At 38.6% G+C, this 9,851-nt stretch overlaps 1 protein-coding gene across 3 annotated transcripts in view; it reads right to left on the bottom strand.

The window, feature by feature from the left end:
- Positions 1–6,216: 6,216 nt before the first annotated feature.
- The window catches only part of LOC112118556 (ras-GEF domain-containing family member 1A), a 74,909-nt gene continuing 71,274 nt past the window's right edge, over positions 6,217–9,851 (bottom strand). For all 3 annotated transcript variants that reach the window (XM_024216921.2, XM_024216920.2, XM_026653783.1), the window contains one exon: positions 6,217–8,931. In XM_024216921.2, the coding sequence (XP_024072689.1) occupies positions 8,907–8,931 (25 nt within the window). In that variant the 3' untranslated portion in view covers positions 6,217–8,906. The remainder of the gene's footprint in view (positions 8,932–9,851) is intronic.

Raw genomic sequence — 9,851 nt, 5'->3', positions numbered from 1 at the left:
TCTGAGACTAGCAACACATTTCCCTCGTAAGGGTTTTTATTGCTTGGATCAACCTGAGCGTGGTAAGTGCATTGGCAGGACAGAATAGAACGATTCCAAAGGAATGTTACCATCTGTCAGGCAAATATGGATTTTACTGTGCTTAATGGGCTACTGTGAGGGAATGATGCATATTTTAAGGAGAACTAATATGCAGTTTAAAGCTTGGCTGAATACTTGTTCTATTAGCACAGAGAACTATGCAAATGAAAACAGTGCATTGAAGAATTGCTGGAAATGCACATGCAAAGAATGTCTGGAGAAATTGATAAAAGTCAGGAAATTTAGGGCTAAGCTTTAAATGGTAGTAGTTATAGACAATGCATATGTCAGAACATTTTCTGAAATAGGACAGTCTGAGTGAAAAATCCTTCCATTTTCCACTACAAAAAATGATCTATTGTCCAGTGGAAAACCTGTGGAATGCCATAGTTTGCCCCCTCACCCCAAACTCAGACCTGGTTTATGATTTCCTAGCCAGATATGAATATATTACATAGCCTAAGTCAGGGGTAGTCAATAGGCAGACCATGGACCAAACCCGGACCATCAGATGCTTTTGAATGGACCCAGAAATCTTTTTATTTACTTATTTAGTATCATCATTTTTTTTTATTACTGTTATGTTCTCTGGAGTCTGGACCTTTACTATACCTTGATCAAGAAATTTGGACCTTGACAAAAAATGATTGACTACCCCAGTCTAAGTCATGGGTTTATTCCGACAGCAGATTGAAAGACCTAGGGACTACAGTGCTCTTCAAGCAGAGAAAGTGGTGCCTCTCCTTAACCATTTATATTTCTTTATTTAAAAAACATGGTATAAAAATTCAATGTAATGGGAGTAGACCCTTCCTGTACAACTCCTGTTCTATGTATAAGCCCCATGTGAGGAGACTTTGTCCTTTTTTTGAAACATCCAGGGGAGGGGAATTCAACAATATTCATTGCAGTTCTTAGATGTGTGCTTTTTATAGTGTGTGAATTTAATAAGAAAAGAGTTAATTTTGCCTCAGTATGTTCATATGTGCTAAACTACATTCCATGTAAGTTTCAATGTTCCTATTCAAGTTCATGGGTGATACATTGTAGCAAATTCTTTTCTAGTTTTCAACTGTGCCACAAGTGTGCAGGACAGCAGCTTATGGCGAGTGGCTTTTCTGGAATCTGATGAGGCCACTCGCTACTGGGAGAATACTTGAGCAATTATTAATATGGATTCTCCTCATGAGTTACTCTATTTCTTAAATACTTAGGCAATACTAACAAAAATAAACACACACTGATCATCTTTTGGCTGTGGATGGATAATAAGATTCATCTGAGTTTACCTTTACTCCTGCTGCTTTCCAGTTTTTTTCAGTACCAGGCACAGATTCAGGAAACCACTTCAGAACATACATACATCTCACTGACTTCCAGCACCCACTTAAGTGGTTACCTGAAAAAGGCTCATCATACATAACAGGATCCTAATGGAAGACCACTGATAAATCTGACACATTTAATAAACATTTTAACCCTAAATAAAAATAAATATTAATATCTGAATAGCAAATAACCCAAAGTTCCAGGGGCATCTTGATCTAGGCCAATTTAGAAATATTGGGGCCTACTTGTAAAGACTATATCTGAGTTCAAATCTCACCTCTTCCTTGTCCAAAAAAAAAAAAAAAAAAAAAAAAAAAAATTTAGGAGTCATTTTGATCCAGAGTTTTGGTTTGGATTTTGATCTATTTATTAATTCATGTATTTTATTTTTTAATGTTGGACAATTGCCTTCAAATTCAGTAGTGTTGTATAATCATGACAGGATTTCTCTTAATTTGCCAATAAATGATGGAAAAAACAGGTTTTGAATGGACCCCATTAAGTAATTTCAGATCTCCATATATTTGTCTTGTGAAAGATTTTTACAAAGTTTAAGATGTGTAGAATTGTGGTTTTGATTTTTGATGTTAGTAACACAAGTAAGGAACCGATTTTTCATTAAATATCTGATATGCATCTTAAGAACATCCTGGTAAATTAGACACAAATATATTTCCATCAGTTTAGTGTTTAGAAATCTGCAGTGCATGTCAAATATAGGATGTTTCTCTAGCTTAGGATAAGGAAGAAATTCACGATCTCTTGAATAGGGCACAAAAGAACTAACTGCAATTTGTACATTAAATGTAATTCACATGTTTCCTGAGTATGTTGCCTTGCAGTAAGCCATGTTGAGAAAACGAATCTGGTGCCGAGGTACTACTGCCATTAGAAATACTTACACTGAATTTAGACAGGTTTCAGAGTGGTAGACATGTTAGTCTGTATCAGCAAAAAGAATGAGGAGTAGTTATGTGCCACACATTTATTTGGGCATAAGCTTTCGTGGGCTATGAAGTGGGTTTTAGCCCACGAAAGCTTGTGCCCAAATAAATTTTAGTCTCTAAGGTGCCACGAGTACTCCTCGGACTTTTTGCTGAATTTAGACAGGTTTCTCTCCTTTAAAGGATCTGAATCATCCCACAGAGATAATTAGGTTTCTAACTGTGCCCTCAAAATTACTGCAAATCCTTTTCAGAAAGGTACCCAGAGATTTTATTTCTAACTGTTCTAGCCTCTAGGCCCATCTCTGAATGGTTGTGTGAATGAAGTGTCGAGAAGAGGCTTTCAACTTGGAAATTTTTGTGAATTGCTTTTCCAAATATGATGCATTGTCAGGGCAGCAGTATAGGAGGTCTATTGAGATATGCAGAAACCTCAAAGCATAGCCAGTTATCTCTACCTTTGCAGTGATGTGTGTGGGAGGAAGAATTTGAAAACAGCCATTGTTAAAGTCTGGCTGCTCACTGAGCTAGAAATTCTTCCTAGATAGCCTGCACTAATGGTTTCAGAGTAACTATTTCTGCAATTTAATTTTATGGGAGTGATTATCTTGCTGTCCACACAGTCCTGTTTTATGGCTCTCTGCAGCCACTAGCAACAGTAGGTTTCTAACCTCTGTGCACAGGCTTTTCTGATTATTTGGGCAGTGCAAGAACAGGCCATCCTGAAAAAATGGAGTAGTTCAGCTGTATTTCGGATTGCTGAAAGGAAACATCTGTGTCGTAGTCTGTTCAATAATCAGTCTTCCTGAGGAGGACATGAATATCAGTTGAGCCAGTTGACTAGCAAAGTGAATTTTGCTGTTTGGGGGTGGTTTGCTCGAAAATTTTACTCCTCAGAGATTATTAGTTTGATAAATCAAGTTCTTACTTGTATTGTTCAAAAACCTCTTACTGGCATTGCATTATTGCTTGGCATATTCACATTGCGTTCAGTGGAAGTGTCTGGAAGGCAATTCTATTGCTTATGCCCATGCCTGTGTCGAGTAAAATAGCAAACTTAATTGTTAATGACTGGCTGGGAGCATGATTGGAAGTGACACTCCCAGTGTGTAATATGCATGTTCATTGTGATGATGAACTGACCATCAGGAAAACACTTGCCAGTTGGTTCCTCTTATTTCTGGTAAACATCATCTTCAACACACTATAATGGGAACTGTTTGTGATGAAAGCTGTCTTGCTCTGCTCTGTAAATCCACTATGAAAGTTTGGTTGCTAATACAATCCACTCTGAGTATTTGAGACTGCCACAAATCAACCGCATCAGTTAGCCAGCTCTCTTTTCAAGTATGGAATTGTGGGGTTATGACATTGGTAACTGGCTTGTGTGCTTTGATAATGAGGCAGTATGGATAGGGCATGCGCCTGCAATCTAGGAGACTTGGATTCACTTGCTTGACGTGTTGTGTGACCTTGGGCAGATCACTTCTCTCTCTCTCTCTCTCTCATTTTCCCTACCTGTAAAATAGAGTGCTTTGGCAATAGTCTCTGGGTAACAAGAAAACATTCAACAAATACATTGGAAGCAAGAGGCAGACCAAGGATAAGGTAGGCCCATTACTCAATATGGGTGGGGGGAAACAATAACAGAAAATGTGGAAATGGCAGAAATGCTTAATGACTTTTTTGGTTTGGTTTTCACCAAAAATGTTAATAGTAATTGAACATCTAACATGGTGAATACCAGTGAAAATGAGGTAGGATCCAGAGGCTAAAATAGTGAAAGAACAAGTTAAAAATTCCTTAGATGAGTTAGAGGTCTTCAACTCATCAGGGCCTGGTGAAATACAGTGTAAAATACTCAAGGAGCTAACTGAAGAGATAGCTGAACCATTAGCAATTATCTTTGAAAAGTCATGTAAGACAGGAGAAATTCCTGAGGACTGACACTATATTTGCCCCTTTTCCAATCTAGAAAAAAGGGAAATAAGGACAAGCCAGGGAATTACAGACCAGTCAGCTTCACTTCAGTATCCAGAAAGATAATGGAGCATATAATTAAACAATCAATTTACAAACACCTAGAAGAAGATAAGGTGATAAGTTACTGTATGGATTTTCCAAGAACAAGTAGTGTCAAACCAACCTAATAGCTCTTATATCTTTTTTTTTTTTTACAAAGGATAACAAGCCTTGTGGATGGGGGGAGTGGTAGATGTGGTATATCTTGAATTTGGTAAGGCTTTTGATACTGTCTTGCATGACCTTCTCATAAATAAATGAGAGAAATACAACCTAGATGGAGCTACTATAAAGTGGGTGCATAACTGGTTGGAAACCATCCCAAGAGAGTAGTTATCAGTGGTTCACAGTCAAGCTAGAAGGGCATATCGAGTGGGGTCCTGCAGGGATCAGTTGTGGGTCCGGTTCTGTTCAATATCTTCATCAATGATTTAGCTAATGGCATAGTGAGTACACTTATAAAGTTTGTGGACGATATCAAGATGGGAGGGGTTGCAAGTTCTTTGGAGGATTAAAATTCAAAATGGTCTGGACAAACTGGAGAAGTAAATAGGATGAAATTCAATAAGGACAAATGCAAAGTACTCCACTTAGGAAGGAACAATCAATTGCACACATACAAAATGGGAAATGACAGCCTAGGAAGGAGTACTGCGGAAAGGGATCTGGGGGTCATAGTGGATCACAAGCTAAATATGAGTCAACAGTGTAACACTGTTGCAAAAAAAAAAAAAAAATCATTCTGGGATGTATTAGCAGGAGTGCTGTAAGCAAGAGACGAGAAGTAATTCTTCCGCTCTACTCCACACTGATTAGGCCTGAACTGGAGCACTGTGTCTAGTTCTGGGTGCCACATTTCAGGAAAGATGTGGACAAATTGGAGAAAGTCCAGAAAAGAGCAACAAAATGATTAAACATCTAGAAAACATGACCTATGAGAGAATTTGCAAAATTTGGGTTAGTTTAGTCTGAAGAAAGAAGACTGAGGGGGGGCATAACTTTTCAAGTACATAAATTTTCTCCCTCCTTGTAACAATCTTTTATTCTCCTTAACCTCTGAGAATAGGACAAGAAGCAATGGGCTTAAATTGCAGCAAGGGCAGTTTTGGTTGGACATTAGGAAAAACTTCTAGTGCTGCAGTCAGGGTAGTTAAGTACTGGAATAAATTGCCTAGGGAGGTTGTGGAATCTCCATTGTTGGAGATTTCTCAGAGCAGGTAAAACACCCGTCAGGGATGGTCTAGATAATACTTAGTCCTGCCATGAGTGCAGGGGACTGGAATAGATGACCCCTTGAGGTCCCTTCCAGTCCTATGATTCTATTCTATTGCTGGAAAGCAATATCTAGGAATTGAGGTGCCAGGATTCCTCCTTGAGAGAAACTTTTTAGTGTGCTAAAGCTAGTGTACATCTTTTATGACTGCTATATGAACAAGATAAAGGATATGGGTGAGAGGAGAAACTCTGGAACTTCACATTCAGGTTATGTGAAATGTTTTAAGCAGCTAGATTGCCTATCTTCCTGCTTATGTTGGAGCAGAAGTATGTTATTATATAAAGGTATATTTGAATATATAGTTCAATGTGTGTGGAAAAAACATGCTCTGAGCTTAATGCTGCAGTAGATTTTCCTTGAATATATTGAACTCTTCAGTGAGGCATAAGGTAAGATCAGATATCTATAAGCCCAGGCTGAAATTTCAGTTAGCCAGCCTAGTCACAAAAAGCTACATTACCTGCCAACGTTGGATCACCTCATTCAGCGCTCAGTTGCAACTTTATCAGATTGCAAGAGAAAAACAACAACAGATAAAGTTTAGCCTGGTTGAAGCAACTTGGTTTTTATTAATGCAAGCACATCCAGTCAAACACAGAATATCCTGCTTTATGGTACAGCTTTATATGTAGCAATGCAGTTCAGAATAGCAGAACACAGTATTTAAGGAATGTATCAAATGGAAGGAGGAAAAAAATTAAAAACAAACCCATGTAGACACTGCACTGATTTCAAGTATACACTAGGACTGATAGACCAGTGAAGTGCACATTCATGTAAAAGCTTTTAATACACATACAGAAAGTGTTCTAAAATTGCATTTCAAATATATATTTTCTTAAATTTTAAGCATCCCTTTTTAAATTTCAATTACATAAACAAAGCTGATATACAATCCCTTTTTATAGTGTCTGACTATATCACTAGCTAGAACTTCTCTGAAAGTGCAAAACACTGTAATAATACAGTATAAATATTCTTACTCTACCCCAGGGCTGAAAATCAGTACTTCAGCACAGGAAAAATAGCAGCAGATCACAAGAAACAGAGCTATCCTCGCTCTTTCTCTGGGCCGTTGGTGTTCACAGCTAGCATTTGTACTTCCTCCTTCCACTTTAATCAGATTGTTTGTTTAATGGCACTATTTAACTTTTGTTTGTTGCTCTTTGATCTCAGTGCTATGGGAACAACAAAAAGTCAATTCCTTCCCCCACATCCTCCCCTCCCCTATCTGGTCTATTTACTTTTCAAAAGAATAAATATCTAGGGAAAAAAGCTCTCGTTGGAAACATTAAGGGCTTAACACTGCAAACGCTTACTGCGAGTAAATGCAAATAGGACTACTTAAGGTTGTAAGCATTCAGTAGGAAGCGTTTGCAGGATTGGAACAGAGAAATTGCTTTAACAGACCTGACCTGTGGTCCAGCTAGTCCAGCGTTCTGTCTCCAACAGAGGTCAGCACAAGATACATCAGAGGAAGGTACCTGCCCACCTACATGAGCATACAGCACTAACTTGCTCATAGGCCAACCTTCTTCCCAACCCCCTCAGTTAGAGATTGGTTAATGACCTGACATATGAGGGTTTGTATCCCTTCCGAGCTCTTGATGGCATTGAAACAATCCTTTCTAATGTAACTGTCTGGAGGTTCTCATTCTCTAGATAAATATCCAACCCTCAGGCCCTAAGAGAACAAGTGTTGGGAAGGAGAACCGACAGTCATGGGTAATAGTACGTTCATTAAACAAAATAAATCTTAATCGGAGACTGATTTTTTTTGGTCTCCCTCCTGGTTCAGAAATTATGGGAATGGGGAGGAATAAAATCTTTAAATGATGAATTTTTTTTTCTGAAAATGGATAGCCTGAAGTGTAATATGAGCTGCTCAGACTCACTGGTTATCATAGCCAAATTATCCTAAAATCAAGAACAGTTAAAAGGAGAAATGAGAAATTGGAAGCATCATTGGTTTATAAATCATCCCTAATTTGGACCCTGATTTGGGGTTTAAAGGCCTGATCCAGTGCCACTGGATGCTTTTAACTTAACATAACTTCAATGGCCTTTGGCTGAGGCCTACAATGATAGCTTGAATATATGCCAGAATAATCGGATGCCATAGATTCTCTTAGTTTTAATTGGTTGTCTGTCAATTCAGGCTAGCATTTTCAAAAGGACCTAGGGAATTAGATGCCCAAATTGAATGGAAATGGCATGTCTCACTCCTTTAAGCTTCAGCTTCAAATTTGATGTCCCAGTTCACGTCCTCCCTCCCCCTCTTTTTAAAACTTATTTTCCAAAAGACACATTACATCCATTTTGTAGAGATTATCTAGATTAGACACCCTTCTTTTTAAAATAAATCCCTGATAAAGAAAATGAAAAATATTCTGCATCCAGAACTCAAAGGATAGTTCCCAAAGTGTTAATACTTTAAAAAAAAAAAAAAAATCTAGCAGTTGTCCCGTTTCTTCTCTTCAAAGCACGTAACAAAAATATGTTTTGCTGCACCTTCATTGTTGTAGGCAGGCATACTCTAGTTCATGTGCCATATCTTCCAGTTTATTTACAAAGTACATTATAGCTGGTTTTTAGACATCCATATTTTTATTTTGCTTGCTTCCAGCCCAGAATCATAGAAGGTACACTGGACAATTTCAGTACCTTGTAAGGCACTATTCTCAGATGTAAGAGAGGAACAGCCTCACTGCGGATGTCTAAGGCTCTGGTCCTACAGACACTGATGCACCCCTTTGACTTGAGCATGTGAGTTGTCCCAGGGATTTGAATGGGACTCTTCATTCCTTCCCTTTAACTCCTCATCTGCTTAAAGTTACAGAGATGTGTCAGTGTTTGTAGGATTGGGACCTAATGGTGTTGAACCTGTGCAGTGTTTTGGTTGTATTTGGTATGTGTGTGTTGTTTTTAAGGTGGAAGTAATCAAAATTAAAAAAAGATTTGGATGTCATTAGACTAAGACCTCACCATGGATACCATCTCCCATGATACACTTCATCTCTGAGAACAGGGCCCTGCCCTTGTGTTTTTAAAATAAAAACCAAAATCCTTCACTTTTAAGTGCCTTAAGGTTGACATGTGAAATATTTACCACATTTTTATTTCATAAAAGGTATTGTATATACAAAACAGACCTCAGCCAGTGAGGTCTTGTTTATCTCAACCCAAGACATTCACTATTTAAAAACAAAGTTCTTCCTGTGTGCTTTAGATTCTGCAGGTCAGATCCAAAAATCTCAGGCCCTATTAAGCAGAGTTGTCCTAGAAATGAAAAAAATAAATCACATGTATTAGAGCAATTCTTCTCCCTACCACAATGAAAGAGGCATTCTTGTTCAAGGTAATGAAGTTGTGTCAAATTCCTTGCTTTTATTGTCAGAATTCTTTCTTTAAGGGCCAGATCCTAAACTGGTTTTACCTGGGATAGCTCAACTGAAGTCAATAGAGTTGCTGATTTACACCAGCTGAGAATCTGGCTCTAAATCTTTCCTCCTATCTGATCAGAATGGCAAGTGTGTGAATGATGCCCTAGAGTTGCATTAACATTAACTTGCCATTGTGGCTGCTTCTAGCACTCACTCCTAACATCTCTGCAGGAGTCCTCTCCCTGCCCTGACCATCCCTGGGCATCTGTACAGAAAGGGCAGCCATAGTTTGGCTTCTTGCACTGTCAACAGTACTGCAGTCCCCAAAGGATGGGTGGGTTCAGGCAAATACTAAACCCTCCCCAACACACTGGCTAGTGCTTGGAGGGTAGTGCTGGGTTTAGTCCATGCTACACCTCCTGTACGTAAGTAGCAACTACTGCTCTTGAGCAGGCTCCTCCAAGCATTCCTGGTGGCACTATGCCTTCCTCTGCATTACCCTGGCATAATGTCTCCAGCCATCATTGCAACCATACTTTAACTCTGAGAAATAACACCCTATTATTCCATCTCTCAGCCTCTTCAGGGTCTCTTCAACTAGGATTGTGGAGTCAAAATTAAATGTTCAAAGAGGTTGAAAATCACTTATAAATAGTCTTGGGACCTACATTTTAATTTCAATGTGTGGTGTGCACAGCTGAGTAAATCAGTTATTTCTCTTTGTATGCAAATGGAAAGGGGAAATTTCAAAGCTATGTGTCCATCCACACCGTACATGGAACATTCAACTCTGGCTGTGTATATGCTGAGTGCACG

The sequence above is a fragment of the Terrapene carolina genome, unplaced genomic scaffold (genome assembly GCF_002925995.2).
Source record: "Terrapene carolina triunguis isolate 2854851 unplaced genomic scaffold, T_m_triunguis-2.0 Scaffold148, whole genome shotgun sequence".
Classification (NCBI taxonomy): domain Eukaryota; kingdom Metazoa; phylum Chordata; order Testudines; family Emydidae; genus Terrapene; species Terrapene triunguis.
The sequence above is the reverse complement of the archived record's forward strand: the minus strand, read 5'-3'. Positions and strand labels throughout refer to the sequence as shown.